Below are 24,547 nucleotides of genomic sequence, written 5' to 3'. Positions count from 1 at the left end.
GATGTCGGGAAATCCTTTCAATCAGGTCTTTGGTACATTATAGCCATTTTTATGGTATGGTATCTACTAAGGATTTTAGCTTCTTTGAGTAAAAGAGTGGATTCATTAAAGAAGGAAGCTAAGAAATCTGAGAGTGAGTTTTGTGCAAATGTATTTTTACAAGGTAGTCTGAAATGTTGTTATGTTCTTATGCAAAAAAGATTATTTAATATCAGGGTGGAACCATAGTAATAAATAAATAATATTGGATATTGGTAATGTACTTCACATTAAATAATGTAGTGGAATGAACATATGCATGTATTGTACATATATGTGTATATTGTGTCTTTCCATTATTACGCTATTCATATATTATTAACAGAATAAACAGAAGAATTGATATTTAATAAATGTATGTGTTTCTCACTATAGAGCATTTAGATTACGTCTCATTTTGAATACGAGGCATTTTAACTTTTTTGAAATAGGTACAAGTATGTACATAATATGCACATCGTACAATTAAGTTGTAACTTGAAATATATTATGCAATTTCTATTAACATATACTTAGAACTGTAAATTCTAAGCCTATATACAAATAAACCTAAAAAAGACATTGTAGCCATTACAATTTGAAGGATGTTTGAGAAGAATGCACCTTAGATGTTATGACTTTAAATTAGATTAGCTAAAAGTGACTATAAGAGAAAAAAATAAACAAGAATCCCACAGCGTCTCTGGCAAAATACAAGGCAATCTTTAATTCTACTATGAGTCCAACAAGGACTTGCACTTATTATAAGTCCTCAAGAACACTTCATTGTGACTCACCATCATTCATGAGCAGGCGTATTATTTGTAGTTACTTTATACTTCAGGCTCGACGCACTGTTTTTGAAAATGGGGGCGAAGAGGTGGATGGGGAGAATCATCTGTCATTTAAACATACTTTTTTTTTAAATCCTGAAAAAGTAAGGATATGGACCCATTACTCACTTGTTGCACGGCCTCTGTTTTTATTATTAGTATGTCCTCAATATTTAAATAATAATTATAACAATTTTGGAAAAAATACAACACTTGTCAGATTGACAATTACAAAAAAAAAACCACGCAACTAATTACTTAGAGTTTACAACTTTATATATACACTCTTTAGTTGAGCATGAGGGATCTACGTCTGTATCAGTAAGACATAGTTCATGAGAGAGTAAACAGTAGATATGTATCATACTTGTAAAACTGACATTTGTCTTTATTACGAAAAATAGTCCAAAGTAATATTAATTGAAGTTGTTTAGTAGTATAACATATCAATTAGTCCGACAGGTAGTGACTAACATGTTTATACATATTGATAGATTATTATTCTCCATGAATACTCCTAATTCATCTTCAATAAATGCTACAACTTAAGACTCCTCTAAAGGGTAAGGCGATTCAAATTTATAATCAAACATGTCAAATTATCAAAAAAAAATAGTTTGTAGACATAGAATAAATATACTCAAGGTATTTATATTTCTAATAAAACATATATATTAGAACAGTCAAAACTGTATTCAGGTAGAGGAAACTGAAAAAGCAAACGCTTAGTAAAGCTGACCTCTTAAATTATGCTTCCTATTTTGTAACAATTATATATTTGAAAACGAAATATGACCGCTTAGTACAGTTACACGCTTTAAGCAAGTGAGTGTTAGAGTATAGAGTAACTTTATGTATAGGGTTATTTTATAAAATTTTCCCGGAAATCAAATTTTCAATAAATCAAAAACTATAAGTCCAATTTTATTGAAATCTTTTGAAACATTTAATTTAACTATGAATTTATTCAATTTGGCTGTCTTTGGCCTTCTTTACATCAACCAATCTCTGCCAAACCCCATTACAACTGACATGCACTACGACATCTGAAATTTGGTTACATTTCTTTTCAAGGTTTGCCATGAGAGCATCCTTATTTCTTGAAGGATAAGTATTGGCCTCTCTCTCCAACATTCCCAAAATCAAAAAGTCCAGGGGATTTAAATCAGGGGAAGAGGGAGGCCACATAGACTTGTCTCAAAACTACAAGAATTTTTTCACGTCAGTTTTGAAATAAGTGGGTACCATGAGCTCCAGCTTAATCCTGTGTGAAGTAAACTTCTTGACGTGGAAATGCTGTTTCAATCCAGGGCTTCATTTTTCTCTTCAAAAAGTCTGAATAATTTTTTTTTGATTAATTTTTACACCATCAAGAATCTATAATATAGGTGATTTTGCCCCATTTGAAGCTACAGCGCCCCAAACCATGATTGAATCTGGTTATTGCACTTTGTAAGCAAATTTTTGGGTGGAATCAATGCTATCATATGTTTTTGCCAAGACTCTATCATTTTGATTGTTCAATTTCCGACTTACAGTAAATAACTTTTCGCCACAATAAATCAATATGACATTCTTCTGTACTGCATGCTAGTTGAGCAAAACTTTGCTTCTACCCTTTCTCTTTCGTAATGGCACCCTTTGACAAAAGATGACGATACTGAATTTTGTAAGGATTGATCCGAATGTCATCTTTTTTAACAATCTTGGTCGTAGCGGCTCTGCTTACATTGGGATCCTGGGCCAGCTTTTGTAAGGATCTTTGAGGATGTCGGCGAAATTTTTCATGGACATCCTTCATCAACCTTGTAGTTCTCGCTGTTTTGGTTATTCCACTCCTTAACCTCCTATCAGACTAAATTTCATGTTCCAATCGTTATTTGCACTAGTAAAAAATTTTCAGATTGACTTGGAATCTTTTAATACAGTTATACTCTATTCCCTTTGGGATTTTTCCATTTTTTCTAAAAATTATATCTTCCAGGGCAATTATGAAAATTTAATATTTTGTTTACTTGTATTTTAGAACAAAATATATATATATATAACAAAACCTCTCAGAGAGTTATTTTATGCAATACAAGTCTTTAAAATATGGGGCAATTTTGAAAAGGGTTACTGCATATATAAGAAATTCCATGTTAAATTTTCTCGAAGATACGGGTTTGACTCAAATTTACTAAGTGGCATTGTTAACAGCAGACCATCTTAATAATGAAATCTTGAATTTGTAACTGAATTTAACTCTAATGTATGAGGCCTTAAAGATGAATAAATTAGCATCTTGATGAATATTTGATTAGCTACGCATACATCGTAAAACAAAGAAATGATATGTAAAAACTTATCGGTTAGCTAAACAAACTTATGTTAAAATTTTGCTTGATTTTTTTAAAGAATAAAAATAAGCCATGACCTTAAATTTTCAAGGTTTTCAAGGTTTTTTTGATATTTTTTTTTCAGTGTACATATAAAAGTAAAACCCTTATAATTAAAAAAAATACTTTGGAGTGAAAAGGTTATGGAATTAGAAATAATGGTGTTATTTATAAAAATTAGGAATTCACTTATACTCGTATAGTATTTCTTGTAAATTTATAATATTTTGATATAAAAGGGTTTATTCCATTTAACTATAGAAATGAAGTTATGATTTTTATAAACAACATCATAATTCCTAATTACATGAATTTTCCACTCATCAAATATATACAAATATGAGGGTTCTACCTCAAAGATATACATATAGCTGAAATTTTTTTAAATCAAGTCTGTTTCCTCGTGGAAGTTTATGATGGAATGAACCATATATAGAAGAAAAAGATCTTATGAAATTTCTATCTATATGCCAGTGCAATTTTAGGGGGGGTACGGTCATAAAATTCAATTTAATATCAAAATTTTCTTGTCTAAAAAAAGGCCATTTTTTTAAGACCATGTACATTTTTCTTTCTTTCAACGATCTTTTCATATTCTGAAACCAACAGTGATAGTTGGGCTTTTAGAATTACATAGATATTAATTAAACGCTTCTTCAAAACTTTAAGAAGTGGGAAGTTCAATTTATCACCGATGATTTTTTTATCTAGATTGATGAGCAAATTTTAAGCATACAAACATACTTGAAAAATAATGTTAGTTCATTTATCTATATATATTTATTTTCCTTTATAAAAAAGGTACAAATAATAAGACAAAAATAAATGCTCCAACTTTGGATCATTTGAAGAAATTAGTAATATTTTTAACGATACCTTTAAATAATGAAAATATCGAATCCATGCCATAAAGCTTTTTGTTAACTCCGGAAATATCTTTTTTATATATATAAAGACTGGATTTTTTAAATTTTTGAGAGGATTTTTGGATTATCCGCCCTTTAAAAACGGTAGGATAGAAAAAATCTAGATATGAATTTTAAAATAATGAAGAAAAGATATCGTCGATCATTTAAAATTTGGAACCGAGAAAGGCTTCAATTAGTTTTGTCTATATCTCATGAATCTCTAGGATGTACAACTTTTAAATATAACGGGCGGCATTGAAACTTGAAATAGTTTAATGGGGTTCAGAATCCAATAAATTAAATTTAATGAAAAATTACTTTAAACACAACTATTAAATACAAATATATTTTAACCATAGGCCAAATATAAAAAAGCCCTAATCAATTTTTTTCTGCTTCAAAGAAGGACAATCTGGCAATACTGCTAAAGTCTCAGAAAATACAAGATGACGTCAAATATATTTCAATGTTTTATATGTCAAATGTATTATGCGCGTTCTTTGTGACAATTTTGCTAAAAAATAGTTCTTGAAGTGAGAATGAGCTGTGGGCTGCACCAGAACATTATGCAATTATATATACTTTTGAAGTGAAAATTGCCACACATTTGTTTTTGATGAGGGATAACTCCTGTAGCGGAAATAATCAAGTTATTTTATGGTTGGGTGAAATTTTTGCGTTTATTTATTTGTCCCTTAAACATACATTGTCCTTTTAAAAGTATTATGTGTAAATACAAAAATTGCTGCCTTGTTACCTGCTGTCAATACAGGTATTAAATGATCATTTTTTACCACAAAATAGTAAATATTTATGAGCATTTATTAGTCATTATTCAATTATAATAATAATGAAAAATTGGAAGAGAGGTAGAAATGGACAATGTAAAATTTTCATCGTGAGATCCATATTATTTAACTATGGGATTTTTGAAAAGTGACTGCTCTAAATGAGAGTATTTTTTAATGTTTTTTTTTTTTTTCAATTGGTCATATTTTTGTAGTAAACATGTATAAACATTTACTCCATTTGACATAGGAATCTTCTTTGAAGACCATATGCATAATCTATAATTCCTTCTCTTAAAACGACACAACTGATAGTAGCTTTTTCTTTGATTATAAATCATAGCTAGTCTAAATATAATGTTTGCATTATTTTTTTTTGTTTAGGTAAAAATCCATTAGAGCTATCTCATCAAGAATCTTTGGACCTTTCGACTAACAAATCAAAAGATGGTTCACTTTCGAAAAAAAAAAAATAAAGGAATGCACTTGTAGAAAATAATATTTCAATATTTGTATTTAATTTATGTTACATAGGTACACTAATATCTTATTATTATTATTTTTACACCTTTTTCTTTTTAATAATGAAATAACTACATAAACATGACATCTAATCAATATTCTCAATTTTTAGGGGTTTTTTTCTACTGTTTAATTCAAATCAAATGTTAAATATATCATTATTCAGAAGAAGAGAATTTGTATTAATTTAATGATTAAAATCACCAACCAATGGAAATGTTATGAGTAGCAATTTCTGCATCCAACCACTTTATGAGTGGTTCATAGTATTCCATAAGAGCATCCGTAGAGAATTCATCGACTCCTATTGTATCTTGTAAAATGTGTCGCCACTCCTTACTATTCCCTTTCTCCATGATATTTCTAAAAATGATTACTTTAATCATATTTTTTTATCCTTTAAATGAATCATCTCACTACAAATACATACTTCAAAATATTTCCCGCCTTTTTTGATCCAAAGATGTCGCACTCAAACAAAGGATCTGGTACGTATCCATACTCCGCCTCACACATTGCCTTAAACAATTGCATCTGAAGAAGACCACTTAGAAAATATCTAGTTAGAGTAAAAAGTAAAAATTAATTAGTTAATTTTATTTGTTTGTATTTCAAAAAAGGATATTTACGGTAGATATGGGGAGTTATCTGCTACATGGAACTTTGAAACAGGATCAAATGCATTTGAAGGTCTATTTTCCCCTTCAAATGTAACGCCCTGTATTTCTTGTCTCAGTTTCCACCAATGATCATTATAATCTGAAGGCTTGATCTTACCAGAAAAAACATCATAGCGCCAAGTATCAACTACAAGACTCCAAAAAAATATTGGGATCTTGTCAAGAGCTTGATATAAAAGGTGCATAATAGGATCTAAATAAAAGGAAAGATTTAAGGTAAAGCATATGATTTGTAACTTTTATAATAAGCGAAGTAAAAAGTTCTGAGGGTTTTTTTGCTTTATTTTAAGAATGGAATTAAGATATTTAGGATTATCTGATTTAAATCAAATATGCGGCGTTTTGTTGAATAACCTTTGTCCATTTTGAAGGTGATTTCATAAATGCGCGATTGAAGAAGTCTTCATCCCTTGACAAGTTCATTTTCACTAGATTCTCTTGAGGCCAGTTTTGTACCATCAACAAAAAATTTCAGATGATTAAAAAAGTGATAAGTACCAAGTCTGGACTATACGTGGGTCCGATAAAACCTCTCATCCAAGCTCTCGGAGCTTTTGGCGCATCGTTAAAGATGTGTTTGCCATGGTGATGTCTTGATGGAATACAACACTCTTTCTTTTGGTTGATTCTGGACGCTTCTGGTCGATCTCCTACTTCAATATGGTAAGTTGTTGAGAATATAGGTCCGAATTAATTGTTTTGCCCGATGGGAGCAGTTCACAGTAGATGATTCCTTTCCAAAATACAATAAACATAGCTTTCTTGTCCGTTAACCCGGGCTTGGAAATGGTTAATGTCATTTAACTGTGATTTGACCATGATCTTTTTCGGGTGTTGTTCTCGAGTGTGACCATTTTTCATCACCAGATTTCGTTACGTTTCAGCAAAGAGTCGAAAACATCAGTTCCATCCAAAAGGTTATTTTACATCAATTTAGTATGGCCCCCATGCATGGAACTTCTTCTTAAGACATGCCTTATGAAAATAGTTACAAGCGATTTTTTTGGTTAATCTTCAGTTCCTGGCAATAGAATAAGTGCTCGAATTCCGGTCCAACTCGATAATTTCCATTATTTTCTCGACATTTTCGATGATTGGCCTACCAGAGCGTACTTCATTTTCGACGTCCATATTACCAGAACAAAATTGTTGGAACCATCACTTTGATGTTGCATTCGATACTGTATTGGGTCCATAAATAGTACAAACAAAATGGCTACCTGCTTTGCATTTTCAACTCGGGCGTAGTGATACAGAAGAAGGTATCGAATTTTCTCCTTTTTTACTTCTTTTTTGGAACGCTGTTACACAGAACTGGCTTCACCAGTTAATGAACTTTTTTTACGCATCCCCTTAACCTTTAATCATTCTTCAAGCTTATTTCTCTTATAAGCAATGAATTAATCGTGAGATATAGTTCACTAAAGACATCTAGTGAAATATACTCAGAACTTTTTACTTAACCTAATATAAAATTTCCCCACCATTATTAGACGTAGTAATTCCGAGTCTTGCCAGATGTTGAGGGGATAAGACTCCATAGGTAATGCTGTCTCCAATGGCTTCATGGAAAGCAGAGTGACATCCATCCTTAAGATGTTAGATAAGGATATAATAAAAGCATTTGAGTATTTTTCTATTATAAATATGTTTTATTCAAGTCCTAACGCTTTTTTCAGAATCAAAAATAAGGTCATAAATTAAGGAATCAGATAATTTCATTCGCCTAAAAACTAATTTAAGTCTTTGATCAAAATACATACCTTAAAAACGTTTGGAAGATGGTCATAGGACATGTAGTACTCAATATGTCCCATTTCATGATGCATTATCAAAAAAGTTTCTTCGTCTACTTCCCCACACATTTGAAATCTTGATACACAAACAATACAAAAACACATTACTTCAATAAAATTTTAAAGATATAATTTATTATGCTATCTTTGGAACCTAAATAAATTAAAGTTTTTAATTTAAATTTCGTACATTTTTACTACTCTAACTTCTACAAATATTAGATGTTGAAATAATTTATTTAAAGTTTAAAATATAATGTTAAATCTTTAAAGTCAAAAATAATCTTAAAAGTTAATTTTACAAACGTTAAAACCAAAGAATCTGTGTTTTTTCCTCAATTTTCCAAGAATTAGTTTAATGGATTTGTAAGATATAATAAATTTTTCTAGAGCTTAATCCATTTATTCTCAAAGTTATTAAATATATGTCTCTGAATTTGGATTCTGTAGTAATACTATTTTATTTTAAAAAGTACACATAGTAGCAACTTTAAAAATATCCTTCAACTTAATTATTTTTAAATGAATTTATTTTCAATCGGAAATATATTGGTATTTATTGTTGTAACTTCCATTAAGAGTTAACAGAAGAAAAAAGTAGTAAAAATTTTAGCGTCAAACGAATTAATATTTTGGAAAAAAATTAACTTTTATTCATTACCTATTTCCTTAAATTTTATTTAAAAATATTTTTTTACTGATGTTTTCATTTTATATGCACAAATTACATAAGAAATAAATAAAGGAAGAAGTATCACGTAAAACAATAACATAAATAAATATCTTGGTCTATAATTATCCCTCAAGTAGTGTTCGACTCATACGTTGGCGTTCCATACCATAAAACACGATGAGCAGCACCCCCCAAGAAAATGAGATTTTCTCAACTGATCCGTTTGCTAAAATAGTATCCATCATCAAAACTGATACAGTAACTCTCTTTGTTATGTCAAAAAATATTCTGGTATATATTGGAGATAATGAGGATAGTAGAGTTAGTTCCAGTAATATAATTTTTTTGGCATTTTGAGGGAAGCTTCTTCAACCACGAATGTTCCTCATTAATTGCCTTTTCAGCTAAAAGAGGGTGAGAATGTGCTTTATATAAAACCAGGGGTGCTATTTCAACACCATACAATTCAATTATTCTTGTAAGGAGATTGTATTTTTTCAATTCTCTTACATTTTTATAAGCCAAATTACACAGTGTCGTCCAATTTTTGTAAGTTTTTTGGCATAACAATCTAAAAGTTTATTCGAACAGTCTGACTTCCAAATCCCTACTGGGAGAACAGCAGTTTTACTTTTATTAATTATCAAGCCAGACGTGTTGGAATATTTTTCAAAAGTTATCGACCAAATTTTTTATTTTTCTTCAAGAATCAACACAAGTGCTTTAATATTTCTAAATACATCAGTTATTTTCCTATTTCAAAACTGTTAATGACCACCAATGATTAACTGAGTACCGTCTCCTTTCTTAGGGATGAGTGCAATTATTTCATGTGTTATAAAAGGAGGTAATTTTTCATTCTTCCCCATCGAAATTCCAAACTTTAAGGGAAACAGAACAAAAACGTCGGGGAGGATGGTAAAAATTTTACGCAAACTATCAGGTCCCAGTACTTTATTACCCTTTATGGGAAGAAAGCCCGGCATATCATACTTCGGGACTTAACTCAAAACGATGTTCCCATTCCTTTTACCCTTTAATCATGCTTTATACCCTTTAAAGCAAGATATTTCTTAAAGATACAAAAGACCATCTACGAACGTTATTCAAATACCAAAATAATTTCAAAAAAGTACAGAACTTTACTTATGTAAAAGCATTAACGAAATAATAAGCACAACTGCCTACTAGAAATAAACTATCAGAGAAGGACGTCTGCCACCACAAACATTCTTCTTTAGCATCAAAATATTCTATGATAATATATCTATTCTGATTCTCATACTAAAGAGATCATTTACTTGATATAAAAAAATCTATTAGTAAAAAAGTAAGTTAGATAATTTGAGGAATGGTACTAATAAAGTATTCATCACTTCATGGAGGTTGAGCTCATTATCATCGACTTGTGTCGAACCCGCATTTTTAATTTGATAACATGCAACTTCACTTGCCAACATGTTGAAGAACTTATAAATCCACTTAAAATTCTACATCTATGACTTAAAACTTGAGTTTGATATGAAAGAAAAACTTGGAAGAAAAGTCTTGGAATATCTTGGCATGATTTCAAAAATATCTTTATCATTTAGAATGTGACTTATAATTTGACTTGTTTTTATTCTACCTATAAGTAAAGGTGGGATTTGTGTTTTCTTTTAGTAAGAAATGTTAACGCCGTTTTTACTTTCCTAATCACTATACTTAGTTTTTTCTGGATCCCTTTTTTTCCTATAGTCCTCGTTGAGCCCGGACTTAAGAATGCTTGACGCTTACCGAGAAAGGTTCCTTTTTCACATCCCTTCGGAACATATATTTCTTATTTTACCTTATTGTTCTCTTATACTGCTGGGATGTCTGTGACTGGTAAAAAAGAATTAAACTCTTGTTATTTGCTATTATTAATACAAGTTAATTATTTAAAAAATATCATAACTATCTTTGGAAATTTTAATTATCCATCCAAAATTTCAGCACTCTAGAAGCCGTCAATTTGAGTGGGGAAAAAAGTGTGACGAACGAACTAACATATGTAGAGAAGAAGAAACATAAATTATACATGTACTCTAAATTCTAAAGAAAAGAATAAGAAAAATAAATTAATCATTAAAGGAGTGTGAAAGCCCAATATTTTTTTTCTTTATTACTCTCAAAAAATAAATTCAATTTAAGTAAAATAAGATAAATAAAATTTTAAAATAAACTCTTAAATTTTTCGATATGCTTATTGCTACATTTTCTTTAAAAAATAACATAATGTATAATACATATACTGTCCCTCTTTTTGGCAAGTTTCTGTTCATCAATTTTTTAATATAATAATGGTTCCTATGACTAAATTTTTTTTTCTTTTCTTGACAAAATAAATACAACACTAAATGTGACAAAACAAAAGTAAAATAAGGCTGATTTTGTGCGTTATTTAAGATCGCAATTTTGTTTTTAAAAATATTTAGATACTAATAAATGGATCAATTAAATTATTCGTTAAGGAACGCTATCCAATTTTAAAACTCATTTCTGTTTTAAGCCCTCGGTGTTGAAGATAAGGATCAGCTATGATAATTTATTTTAAAGCTGGATGTTAAAACATTCTGATCCACTTTTAAAATGTATGTATCATACTTTTAACTCAAGTTATCTTTGTTTAAAGTGGAAAAATGGTGTTTGAATTCAAAGGCTCAAAGCTTCAAGACGAATAGATTCAATAAGTTTAAGAGTATTGCATTGGATAGCTGAAAGTATGAACTTTAATTTTTTTAAAAGAACCTTTCCAAAAACGCTCTATATCGTTGTCAATTTAAAATAAGGGCACGACAATATTTCAAGGAAAAAACTCATTTTTGAGTTGATCTTATAATATAAGTCCATATATATTCGTATGCCCTAGCTAGAAGAGAAAGATAATAAGACAGAGAAATAGAAAAGAGAGAGAAAAAGAAAAAGGATTTGCTCCGCGGACTCCCATGAATGTCTGAATTTTAGAATTCCTCACTCACTACGGTTATGCAACGAGTCATCTTGTGTCCATGAAGCTTGAAATAGTTCTTTTATACAGTTTGAGACATGAGGCTTAATGTTATAAAAATTGTATAATATATCTTTTCTTTTTCTCCTTTTTCTTATTCTCCCTCTTTGTTTCTATCTAATTTCTTCTTCTGTCTCTTTGTGTATATCTCATGTGGTTGAGGTATATGAATATTTATGGACTTTTGTTATGAAATCAATTCAAACATGAATAATTATAAGAAATTTTCTAACGCCATCAATGGTTGAATTTATCATTAGGAAATGATTATCTATTCTAATTGCACTGTACTTAAAAATACCAGACTATAAGACAAAAGTACGTCAAAAATCCTAAAGCATTTATTTAATACTTAGTAATAATAGCCACTTGTAAAGATGGGAATTTTGTAGAGTGTGAGAAGAGGTTGAGAGCGAGACTGAATGCCCCTAATAATTAATAAATGATACCCTCCTTTTTAAATTAGCTGTCTGTTATTTAGTTTTGGAAAGATAATCATCAGACACACCACAGACGTCTCCTAAATAGTAATTTCAGCAATAGTACATATATATATATAATGATTTATAAATCTATAAGTATATATTTTGTAAATATATTCATATTAATCAGTCATGTTCGGTAGGGCATTTATGTTCTTATTCATAAAAATAATTGTGTGTCATAAACAGTTTCGTAATTCCTCATTTAAGAGGGATTCTATTTTAATCGTTTTTATTATACTTTTGTCAAATAAACTCTATCTAGTTTAGAGATGTTGAACAGTGTGTGGGACGAACTTGGGTCAAAATAATTGTGTGATAAATTTGTGTTATTACAAAATGTGTACTTTATTAAAATCAATATTTTGTTTCTTCAGAATAAAAATGTCCTATTTGTAAATTTCAAAATTCTTCAAGAGAGGCAAAATATATGTTTTGTTTTTTTTGTTTCCGAGAATTATAATATATGATAAAAGATTTGCCATATATATCATATATATATATAGGGCATTATTAAATGTATTAAAGCCACAAAAATAAGAATAATGAAAAAAAAATATTTTTGGATACTGTTCAGGATAAGCTGAACCAAGTTAAGATAGGACAGATCCTCTTTTTCTCAGATGTGGGTTGGTTCCGATCTTTAAACATCAATATTCGAGTAAATTTTGGGTAATTGAACTTACAGATCCTGAACCAAAATTAGAGGAATAATTGCTTTGAATTTTATGAGCATTTTACCCAAAGTTTGGACTTTAATAAAATAGGATCCGGATTAAGATTATATATTTACTGATTACTAATGTCAAAACAATGAATAACCTAATATTATTACTATTAGAAAATACTTATTAGATTTTTTCTTTTAATAACATTGGACACGTCGTTACCTTTATTGTATCATCGTAAAAGAAACAGAAAAAAAGCCCCAAATCAGTTAAAAATAAGCCAATTATATAATTAAGATTCAATAAAAGTTGATAATTGTTCACAGCTTAATAAGAACTAATTGGTATACAACCAAGCAATGTTAAGGACACTGATTAGAGGAAAAGAGGAATAAACATCGACAGGTGACAACCAAATACAGTTTATATGTTCTTGTTAGTGAGGTAAGACCGGGTAGAATAACCACACGATACAACTTTTTATGTAGATGTGGCTGCATTAATTATGATAAGTAGAGATGCTACATTCTATATAGATCTTTTTTTTTATAACTAGGATTACGTAAAATCGGAAAATCCCTCAGATCTTTTTTATGATACATAAAGGTTCGAGTACCTCAAGCCGGTTTGGGTCTCAGATCTTTTTGGATAATGCAAGTAAAATTATACATTATCGGGGTACTTAGGATCTGTCTCCAAGACCCGTTCATCTCTAGGACCAAGAGGCGAAACGAAGACAATGTGATGAATATTTGTACAAAGTACAAATATTAGCCACATTTTTATTGTCCGCTAGAAGCTTTGAATATTACTCCATAACTAACTACGTATCCTCCATGAATTCACCCTTTTTAGTGAATTAGCAAGGTATTCTAAATTCACATTTGTAAACATTAATAAAAGTCTAACAAATAAAATAAGAACAAAAAATTACTGGCATCATCGCAATGAGATTAGATAGACCAAAATGAGTTTCAGATCCTTGGTCTAGCTTCATAAAGATGGATAAACATAAATATAATATAATTTAAGAGTACTAATGAATTCATATTAGAATATCTTATCATAAAAGTTACCCTTAGTGGGAAATTGAGAAAAAAAATCAATTTAAAAAATTGGACACCATACTTATGAAGATTGTATGTATTTTGGGCATGTTAAAAAAAATGAAAATCAAAATGTTAACCTTGAAAATTTGAAGAATGTCTTGAATGAGAGTAGCTAATATGTCAAGAAGTTTCATTAGATCAGCTATAACCTGCTGTGACAATGGACGAGGGAGAGTAGGAAATAGACAAAGACATTGGCAAGAATTACTCCGATGTCGATCTCCAATGATACTCTGAGTCCAACAAGGACTTACAATTATAACTCCGTAACAAATCCGTAAGGTTACTCTCCCTCTTTATGAGCACAGACTAATGTTCAATCAGGCTTTGAATATAATTGAGTCGAGTAGGAAAGAAATTTCACTACTCAGGAGTTAAATAATAATGACAACAGCTAAGGAAAAGAAAGTTCATTCTTCAGATTACCAAACCCAAAAAAATAAAAACAAACAGGCCAGCTAAAATACACACATGATTTATATTACTATTAATAACTATGCAGTATGTATACAACTATTTTTTAGTTGTGCGCAACTGCTATATGAATTATGAGATAATGAGTAATGATGTGAAAGTTGTCTAAATACTCGTTTAATAGAAAGAAAAGTGTATGTTAGCAAATTTACCCTCACAAGGATCTAGATATTTTCACATCCCTAGTCATAACAAATGCAGTTATTGTTGCATTTATGTGTGAGTATTAAGCATTCTCTGGCTACAAAAATTGAAAAACAATATTTTCCCATTCCCTCCTTTTCACTGATTGCATTATATAAAATATGGGATCAAATATCGAAATTTCACATAATCTTCTCCAATACCAATACAAGGCAGATATATCCGCCCATGTCTAGTTTCAAAAGTTAAAAAACATATAATTTGTCTAAAAGTTTAAAGAATTTAAACTATATAATATTTTTGGATGAATAAATTAGTCAGTTAAAACTTAATAAACTACAACATAAAAATATGTTTGAGTGTGACATGGCTTAGATCAGAGCCTTCCAAACTTTTTTAAATTACAGATCACTAATTATAGATACAAATTAAGTATTTGGAACAAATTAAATCTGCATTTTTTTAATCGTTATACTCTAATTTTTGGGAGAAAAAATCTTAGTAAAAAGTAACTACCGAGTGCAGCATTAAAATCTTAACACTTCAAAGTTTTTAACTTCAACAAGATATAATTTATTAATTAACAATAGAATTTCAACAAAATTAATGCTATAACAAAATGAAACTATACAAAAAGTGTTGAAATTTATCTATCATTTTTTTTCTTTATTATCGTTATAGTTTTTTAAATAGTGGTCCTTTGAACATTTTTATTCGAGGAAGTATTGTTGGATGATTTAAGTATTGCTTTTGTAACGTATATTTTACATGAATAAATTAAGTTAAAAAAATAATACTATAAATATATGTGGGCTGAACTTTCTTAAAAATTAATGTAGTCGCCCTTAGCGACAATGATGGCTTCCAGTTGGCGGTGGAAGGATTGGAATCTGCTGTGGATATAGTCCTCTGTCATGGGGTTCCATTGCTGGCTGACAGTGGCTTTGCAGGCCTCAGTGTTGGGATGACGGACACTGCAGGCCTTCCGTCGAAGTGCACCCAAAAGTTGAAGTCGAAGGGATTGGCATCAGGGTTGAAGAGGGGCCAAAAGTGTCAAAAAATAGTTCAAAAGACTGATACAAAAGATTCTTGCAAATGGATCTCTTTCATTACCGTTGTCAAAAGGGGTGTTTTCGACATCACAAGGCTCTTTCCACTCATTTTTTTTTATAGTTCTGTTGACTATCTGGTCTGAAAACCCCGAGATGTCTTGCATGGGCCCTCACAGACTTTAGGGGATTGGCCTGGACTGTTTCTTTAACTCTTCCATATTTAGTTTGACTTTTTGACAGAACCCTTCTTCCTCTCCAACGTTTCGTACCTGCCGTCGTAGACGGTGGTCCAGGAGATGCCCAACTGCTTGGAGTGCGCAAATGGAAATTTGTCGATCATGTTCAAGTGCCATTTTCTCGAATCGTACGTAAGCTAGAGAGCTCAGATTTACTTTGTAACTAATTGTTTATGCTTTAATATATCAAAATCTCCATTAATTTCAATCACTCAATCTTCATGAAATATTGAAATAGTAAGTGTTCATATTTCAATGGATCACCCGGTACGTATGAGGGGATAATGATCTAAACTTAAATCTAACTTAAATCTTGTTGGCAAAGTTTTATGAAAAATATATTTTTTTTTACAAACCAGCATTTACATTATATTGAAAACTTAACATATACTGTAAATGAATATTAACTATAATGTACATAATATAGTAATAAAATAACAGAAACAGTGCTACATATTCGATGACAACTACACACGCCGGCAATATTTCATTACCACGACTACATAATTATTTCTCATTTCAAAAATATTTATGTAATACACATCAGAGATCACTATGCATAGTGCATTCTGCATACACGTTCGATTCCACATATATCCACATATCTGCAATGTTTCATAAAATACGACCACATTTATAAGATCAAAATATGTATATGATATAAATCAGGAAGCATTATATACAGTGCACCCTCTGTTTGATCTCCTAAATTCATACAGACAAACATTGTTTTATTAATATAGATTGGGATTTTTGTTCTTAGTAAATGTTTTCAAGTAAAAAATAAATAATAATAATAAAACCCCTTGAAGTTTTATCACTATATTTTTCAATTCACATACAGGTTTTTTAAGTGACTTGAAAAAACTTTGAAGAAAGTAAGAACATACATTTTTCCCATGTTTGAGTGTATATATACAATGAATATAAAATTAAGTATGCATTACTAGTGAGGGAAAAAAAGCTGAGCAAACCATGAAATTATTTGTTTATTTCATGTCTATTAATAACATTAGTTCATTAGTGTGTTCCTTATTGTTTTTCCTCGAGAAATATGATAATGATATCACATGATAACTTTTATAAAACAAATTTTCTGGTTCTGTGTCCTGTTTGAAAAATATTTTCATGATTTAGTTTTAGTTTTCGTCTTGAATGATCTAAATAACAGAAACAATAATAAAATATAGTTTGTATAGGTGACGATTAGATATTTTTTCTAAAAAAATAAAAACATAGAACTTTAAAAAATATTCATTTTTATAAAAAAAATTTCTAATTGACAATGTTTGAATCATATTAATGAAAGACCCCAAAGTTTTAAATTGCATATTTTTAGAAAAAAAGTGTGATTTGGATTTTATATGGTCCATAAATTATAGTATTTGAGTATAAAACAATATTATCAAAAGCTGTTAATTAATTTTTTTAAGCAATCAATATTTATCTGTCTAAAAGAATAATAATGGTATTTATACAAATGGTAGCCTTATGTATATCTGTACATATATAAAATGAACGAAAAATTTGCTTTAAATATATAAATTGCTATAAATATTAAGGAGAAACTAATTTTATATAAAAATGTGCAACATTGTAATACTACTTATTAATATTATAAATATCTATTTATATTTAAATGGTTGTTGCCCTCGACCTCCAAAGACCTTGGAAGATTTCTTTATACATAATTGCCGCCTACTAAATTTTCATTGTATTTTTTTATTTCACAATTTTTTTAAATTTATTTTACAAAATTAGGCTAAAAAGAAAAAGGTAATCAAACTTATAACTTTTTTGTTAATTAATGTTAATTTTCTCATAATTATAGGAAGGGTTAGGGATTATTTTTTGACATTCTGGTTCAGTCATCCTTTTTGCACAAACAAAATATAATAAACATTTCGTCAGCATGAGGGAGAAAGAAGCCGACAGGCACGGCACCTCAGATTTTCTAGATTCTGAAGTTGAGGTGGCTAGGATTATGGGCATTGTGAAGTGCTCCAGGTGGCCAAATTAAAAAAACTATTAAAAAGACCTACCTAGGAAAGCAGGAAGTGGATGCCACAATTTAAAGAGAGATCCGGAGTTCTGGTCCAGCCAGGAGGAGAAGATCAAAGAGGACCTCATCAAAAGGATGAATATCGCCAGTCCAACGAATTATCTGTTGCTGCTAAGACCATCTGGGGGGGGGAGGGCAGTGAATAGCAACTTGATACATGAAAAAATAGCACAACATTGTAATAGAGGTCTTGAAGGCCAGGAGGCTCGAGTCCAAGTTTTACAACCCAACCTTGTGTATAGCTCAAATGGTTTGGGATCCCATCCGCCTAGCCGTAGACGCAAACGAACAGGTAGAATGCTAAATTTTGTTTAAATACTATTATTGTTCTTTTACAAGCAAAAAATAAAATGTCTGACACTAAGGTACATGTTTCTGGATTCAAAAAATATATTAAATATTTATGTATATTTTTCTGAGTCGGAGAAAATTCTTTAGAAGTCTAATAAATTCCTCATTTCTAATCATAATTATAAAAACAATAGTTTCTTGTAAAGTGAAAACATACAACTTTCTAATTTTAAAAAACAGCACTCTCAGAATATTAATATTTTAAAAGTTATGTAATTTTTTTGCTTTAAAAAACAGTTTTTATATTTATTTAGCTATAAAGACTTATTGGTAGTACATAAAATATTGCTCTCTGTAGACCATAAAAACCAAAAAATTGGATTAAAAAGCTATTATTTATGTTTCTCGAAGAAAGTAATCAAGAACATGCTATCTCAATCCAAAGGAAAAAATTAGTGAAAAACTGTAATATAACCATTTTTAGTCGTAACTTAATACGAAGAATTTTTTTATTTAATAAGGACCAAGGTGAAATAAGACACGGAAAAATTGTGTATAATATTTCTTTAAATTGGACACAAAGTACTTATGTGAACAATCGGACTCTGTAATTACCTGTAATCCTGTTCTTTTGGAGCAAACATATTAATAGCAGACGGATGACATGAAGATGTGCGATCCTTTGGAGCAGTAAATTGAGATCTTTTCCAAAAGTTCGTAGGCATAGGTGAAAGACCCAAAGATGTCATAAAATTTTCCGCTCTTTATTATAGGATTAATAAAAAATTAATTATAATAAAAACTAATCAATGATCAAATTGAAAGAAAATAGAAAACAAACCCTTTTGCCATTTGCAGCACAGTTAAATTAAGCTCTTGAAGCTTTTTCGTGATTCCTAATCCTTTATGAGTTTTCACATCAGAATAAACAATATCCAAAAGAGATCTCCAACTTTGGGCCCACATATTTCCAAGTAAATGAGCTGGAATAGGATCTTCCGTAACAACAATATCTCGTCCATAATAAAGTCCAAGATGATGTCGAACATAGCCATGAAGTTTGAGATAAAAGTCACTCAGTTCCTCCTTGAATGAGCTTAAAGTTTTTTCATCAATCATCAACTGGGATTTCCAATATTCTCCTAGATTTTTAAAGTTAACTCTTTGAACTGATTTATTCCAGAGGTCAACCATTTTGGTGTAAAAAGGACGAGAAGGAGGTCCAACAGCCTCTCTCCACGAAGACCAATATGAAAGAAGCATTTGGGGATTTCTTTCATGCTCCATGAGAGAGGCAAGATCTGGCTCGCCATGAAGACATTTTTGAGTTTCATTAAAACTACCGCATACTTGTGCCTCATAGTATATTTTGGTCAGAATGGATTCACTATATTTGTCTGATCTATCATAAAGTAGAAAAAAATGATTTAAATCTAACAATTATTTGATTTGAATATACATACGTTAACAATATGTATATGTATGCTAGCTTTCATCATAGGGGCTTAGCCCCAAAAATTATTAACACTGTTATATAATTACTCATGTCAATAGGTTTATTTAATATACCTATACACTAGCAGAGGATGCCCGTGTTGCAGGGCTGAATAGAATGGAATAGAAAGACAGAATGAATGCATAAGGAAAAAGACAGAGAGAGGGACGTAGAAAGAGACAGAGGTGGGAAAAGAGAAGAGGGGAGAAATAGAGAGTATTTTATACGTCCATTTGCTAAATTTCAGACAGATCTGTTCGCCCATTTCGGGTTCCATATTTGATAATATTCAAAAACAAATTTATAAATACCTATATATTTAAGATATGATACAAATTTTGGGTAGGCTTCAAGAACTTTTAGGGGGTTCAAGCCCCTCCAAAATTGGCTAGCAACAACTCTGTATGTTTGTATGGAGAATCTGTTTAACAATTAAGCACATGTGTTTCCACGAATAATATTCAAATTATAATAAATGGAAAAAGAATTGCCCTTCTTATACAGCACAGAAGAGAAAAAACAAATTATTAAATTGAAGATAAATGGTTATTCACATGGTTCTATTATATTATAACTATGAATCGATATTACATTTATTAAAACATACGGTGTTAAAAGCATTTAATAATTTTATGACATTAATATCTATTTTGAAGGGTTTTTCTTCTGTATCATTTTATGTCAAGTCAATCAATATTTAAACAATTTTTATGAAATTTATAATAAATATAAACTTTTTCCTTTCAACCACCTAAGTACAAACTTTTTTATTTATTTTTTAAGAAATTGAATGGAATATTACCAAAATATAAAATAGTGGAAGATTTGCAAAACTTTATGTGTAAATTTCACAACCTCTACGCTATAGTTTTACAAAAGTCTACTTTTTTTTAAAATGGCTCATAATTAGAGAAATTTCGAGTCTTTTATTTTTTTAGAAAAAAAATATCAGATCTTCTTTCGATTAGGCGCCCTCATAGTGTATTGTGCCACACCTAGGAAATTGAATTTTTTTCTTAAGGGGAAGATTTCTTTTTTATATCCGTGTTTTTTATAAAAGAAAATTTCGATTCTTGCTTTTTTTTTAAATTGGGCAACATTAAAATATTCATTTCAGGGGGAAGAGGCATGTAGCCTTGATATTCTACGAATGATATGGATTGTGTTTTTGTAACTATTGTAAAAACTTGTGTATTAAGCTTGAAGAATGATAAAAGGTTAAGCGGATTCTTAAAAAAGTTGATTTAAAATTTTGTGTTTGGTGAAGCCAGTTCTATGTTACAGCGTTTCAAAATAGAAATAAAAAGAAGAGAAAATTCAATATATCTTCGGTATCACTACGACCAAGGTGAAAGTGCAGAGTAGGTGGTCAAAAAAAACTGTGCTGTTTATATACCCAATACAGTATTGAAAGCAACAACAAAGCAGTGATTATAACGATTCCGTTTTGGTAATATGGATGTCGAAGATGAGGCAAGCTCTGGTAGGCCAATCACCGAAATTGTCGATTTAATAATGGATATCGTCCAGTTGGACTGGCATAAGAACTTAAAATTAGTCAGAAAACCATTTTGACCTATTTGCATAAGGCCAGTCTAAAGAAGAAGCTCCATGTATGGCTGCCAAACGAATTGACGTAAAATAACCTTTTTGATCGAATTGATGTTTGCAAGTCTTTGCTGAAATATAACGATATTGATTCATTTTTGAAGCGTATGGTGGCTGGTGATAAAAAAAAGTCACATACGAGAACAACAGTCAAAAAAGATCCTTGTCAAAGTACAATGAAGCGGGTCAAACGATAGCCAAGCCCAGATTAACGGGCAAGAAGGTTATGCCTTGTGTTTGGTGGGATTAAGAAGGAATATTCTACAAAGAGCTGCTCTATCGGGCAAAACAATCAATTAAGACTTAACTTGTCAACATCTTGCAAAAAAAAGATAAATATTTTGCGCCAAATTGCAAAATCATGATCTTCCATTTACGCAAAAGGTTTGATATACAATTTGTGATGGTTATGATGCAATTTCTACATCTTAAAAGACTCATAAAGACCTTGTCAATTTCAAATTTGCTCCAACTGCTAATGTGGACATCTTCCCGTAATTTTAAAACTACCAATACTGTTGGAAGGTAAAAATTAACACCAGAAAATCTTTCTAAATCTTGAAAAAAACAATCAAAAATCTTAAGTCTATTTATAACTCTTAATTTTATCTCATATTAACCTTCTTGTGATTTTTCAGGAAATTGTAAACTCTTAGCGGGGGGGGGGGCCTTCTCAGACACTAAGCCTTAAGCCTATATTAAATATGAAAAATCTGGAGAAATACATCCGAAATTCGGAGAAATACATCCGAAATTCGGAAAAATTATCCCTGTTTCTTTCAATTTAACCAAAGATTTAGAAAAAACAACTGTTTGAAATTTTTACAGAAGTTGAGCAAACTGATGGAAGGATATATTTTGCTGAAATTTATTATAAATGTAACATTTTTTTTTATTTGCAAACTAAAAATCTTTTTTTTTTTTGGTAACAAAATCTTTCATTAAATAAATATAAACAAAATTGTAGGAGGGTGTAATAAAAGCTATTGTAAATACATTCTTCCAAAAAATGTAAAGTACTCTCAGATAGCGCAAACTTTATCGAACTTGCACAAAATAGGATTCCTCATATATACAAGTTTTAAATTGATAACAATAAATGCAAATGTTGTACTCACTCCGAGAGGGTTGGAGTAACAGTTCTACAAACCATTTCAAATTTGTCAGACTCTTCTGGAGTAAATATGGAATAATACTCCCTCAGCTTCTCTGTCTTTGAGCACCACTTCTCAATCCATTTTTGCCTAGTTTCAATTATTATATTAATATGTAAACAATAAATATGTTCTTTAACATGACTCACTTAAATGATTGCACATAGTTTGTCCAATCACTCCAATTGGACTCCATATCAGCACTTGCTCTCCATGCATAAATTGCTTCCAAATGTCGAAGTATCCCAAGATCCTCATCCAAGTTCAAGAACCAATCGTTTACAACTCTGTGCCATTTTGTCACTGACACATTGGAAATAAATTATGTAGTTACATGTATCAATTTAGGTTTAATCATATTACTGTACCAAATTAGCAATCTGTGTTGTACTTTCCATCAATTAAAACTTAATTATAATTATTGTCATGTTTACTATAGTTAAACTTTTATTCTAATCAACGCCTGTTTTAAGCAACTTATTAAAATTTTTAATGCATACTGTTTACTCGAATAGGTATCATTTTTCATCAATCAATGTGTTTAGGGTGACACGAATAATAAGCCTGTCTTTTGTAACCTATTTATATATTTAACTTTTGATTAGCCGACATCTACAGTGTGCGAGGTAAAATCGTGGCGTTGACTTTAAATAAATTTGGTTTACTTAAGGGGGAATACTCGAAATTACCGCTACTTAGTGAATACACCCACCAAAGTTCCTCAAATCAAACAACTATCCTCAAGAATTCATGATGCTGGGCGTCGTGGCATTGGACGGGAAGGCCAAGCCTCCTTACTGATTCCCTAAGGAACTCAAAATCGGGCAAAAGGAATACGTTGGGGTTTTGCAGACAGCTGTTAAGCCTTGGATTGATGCCAATTACAAGCATGAAAATTATTTATGACAGTAAGACGATGAACCTTGTCACACAGCCTAGAAGTCACAGGTGTGGTGTGCCACTATTTCAAAGCCTTCTGGCCGATGTCGGTTTCTCCACTCTACTCACCAGACTATTTCACCTCAACTATGCCATTTGAGGCGTAGTCGAGAAGAAAGCCTGTCGAGAAGTGCTGATACGCCTTTAGGTCCATATTGGAGGCCTTGGTAGCAGCCAAAGGAAATCATTTTGAAAAATAAAAATATATACAAATAAAGAATTCTCTGATAAAGCGTCAATTTATTCCTGCAAAAGTTTCGTCATCAAAAATTGAAAGACTTAACCTCGCACATGTATGAAAGGTGGCGATTTTCAAATAGCTATAACAATTGTGTACCTATACAAAATAAAATTTTGTTTCAAAGAAAGTCTTGGAATCATTTTCAAAACTTGTATCTATACATCAAATATGTATTTTAAGAAACATACTGATGTGACAATAAAATATTAATCTCCTACCTTCATCTTCCATATGAAGTGATTCTTTATTCAGCCCTGGTGGATCTGTTATTTCAAAAAGAACCAAATTATCCTCTTCAGGTAGTTGTAAATATAAATTATCCGTTTCCTGGGAGTACAATATCCCATTTGAGGGAACCAAAAATAGTAAAAAGACAATCAGGTTTGTCAACAAATAACCATTTGATATCATGATATTATGAGGAGAAAGAGGTAAGAAGCTTGACTAACAACGTGTTGCAAGAAGGAATGAGATGTCTTTGAGTAATAGTGATAACTTGAAGGGGAGTTGATTCTATAAAAAGAGAGAGGAATTAAGAGATACTTTTTTTTTTCATATCAGCGGCATTGCAGGGAGTATTTTTTATGAATATTATTAAGAGTTCCACCAAATAATTTATTGGTATTTTAGAACTATGATATAATCAGGAAAGTATTTGTATTGTATTTCTTGTCAATTTTTATTCATTTTTTGAATGATTTTTTTTTAATCCTAAAGAGCCTGTCTTTTCCATTTACCATTGAAAAATGATAATTTTAATAGTAGATATTAACTAAATCTACTGGATTAATGTCATACTTTATCAAAAGCGTAGCTATACATTTGTAATTCTGTTCTAACCTAGCTATTTTAGAAAGAGACACCAAAACTTTACAATAAGCTCTGGTCACCCTGAATCTCACAATTTCTACGTCATGCGTTACTTCTCATCTCTTATCCTCTTTCTGCAGCTAGCAATTACTTCAACT

The 24,547-nt window shown here is 30.5% G+C and overlaps 1 protein-coding gene and 1 long non-coding RNA gene across 3 annotated transcripts; one reads left to right on the top strand and one right to left on the bottom strand.

Moving 5' to 3' along the window:
• LOC139904959 (uncharacterized) lies at positions 1-5,532 on the top strand. The gene is made up of 2 exons (XR_011779321.1): positions 1-133; positions 5,310-5,532. It is a non-coding gene; the product is annotated as an uncharacterized lncRNA (long non-coding RNA).
• Positions 5,422-24,104, bottom strand: LOC121114739 (angiotensin-converting enzyme). 2 transcript variants are annotated; one of them, XM_040708787.2, is made up of 10 exons: positions 23,798-24,103; positions 22,549-22,702; positions 22,364-22,489; positions 18,984-19,544; positions 18,758-18,904; positions 7,891-7,999; positions 7,612-7,717; positions 6,077-6,320; positions 5,878-6,006; positions 5,422-5,810 (listed from the first exon to the last, which is right to left on the bottom strand). In XM_040708787.2, the coding sequence occupies exons 1-10, from the start codon at positions 23,988-23,990 to the stop codon at positions 5,648-5,650; spliced, it is 1,932 nt and encodes a 643-aa protein (XP_040564721.1). In that variant the 5' UTR covers positions 23,991-24,103; the 3' UTR covers positions 5,422-5,647. The 2 variants fall into 2 exon arrangements, with proteins under 2 accessions (XP_040564721.1, XP_040564722.1); XM_040708788.2 differs by having other exon boundaries at positions 5,563-5,823; positions 23,798-24,104.
• Positions 24,105-24,547: the final 443 nt, after the last annotated feature.

Source organism: Lepeophtheirus salmonis, chromosome 3, assembly GCF_016086655.4.
Source record: "Lepeophtheirus salmonis chromosome 3, UVic_Lsal_1.4, whole genome shotgun sequence".
Taxonomy (NCBI): Eukaryota; Metazoa; Arthropoda; class Copepoda; order Siphonostomatoida; family Caligidae; genus Lepeophtheirus; species Lepeophtheirus salmonis.
The sequence above is the reverse complement of the archived record's forward strand: the minus strand, read 5'-3'. Positions and strand labels throughout refer to the sequence as shown.

Coding starts and splice junctions, on each gene's coding strand:
- LOC121114739 (XM_040708787.2), bottom strand. CDS start 23,990: ATGATATCAAATGGTTATTTGTTGACAAACCTGATTGTCTTTTTACTA. Junction 8,000..18,757: donor CCAAAAGAACAGGATTACAG/GTAATTACAGAG, acceptor TTGTGTATCAAG/ATTTCAAATGTGTGGGGAAG. Junction 6,321..7,611: donor AATTACTACGTCTAATAATG/GTGGGGAAATTT, acceptor CCTTTTATTTAG/ATCCTATTATGCACCTTTTA.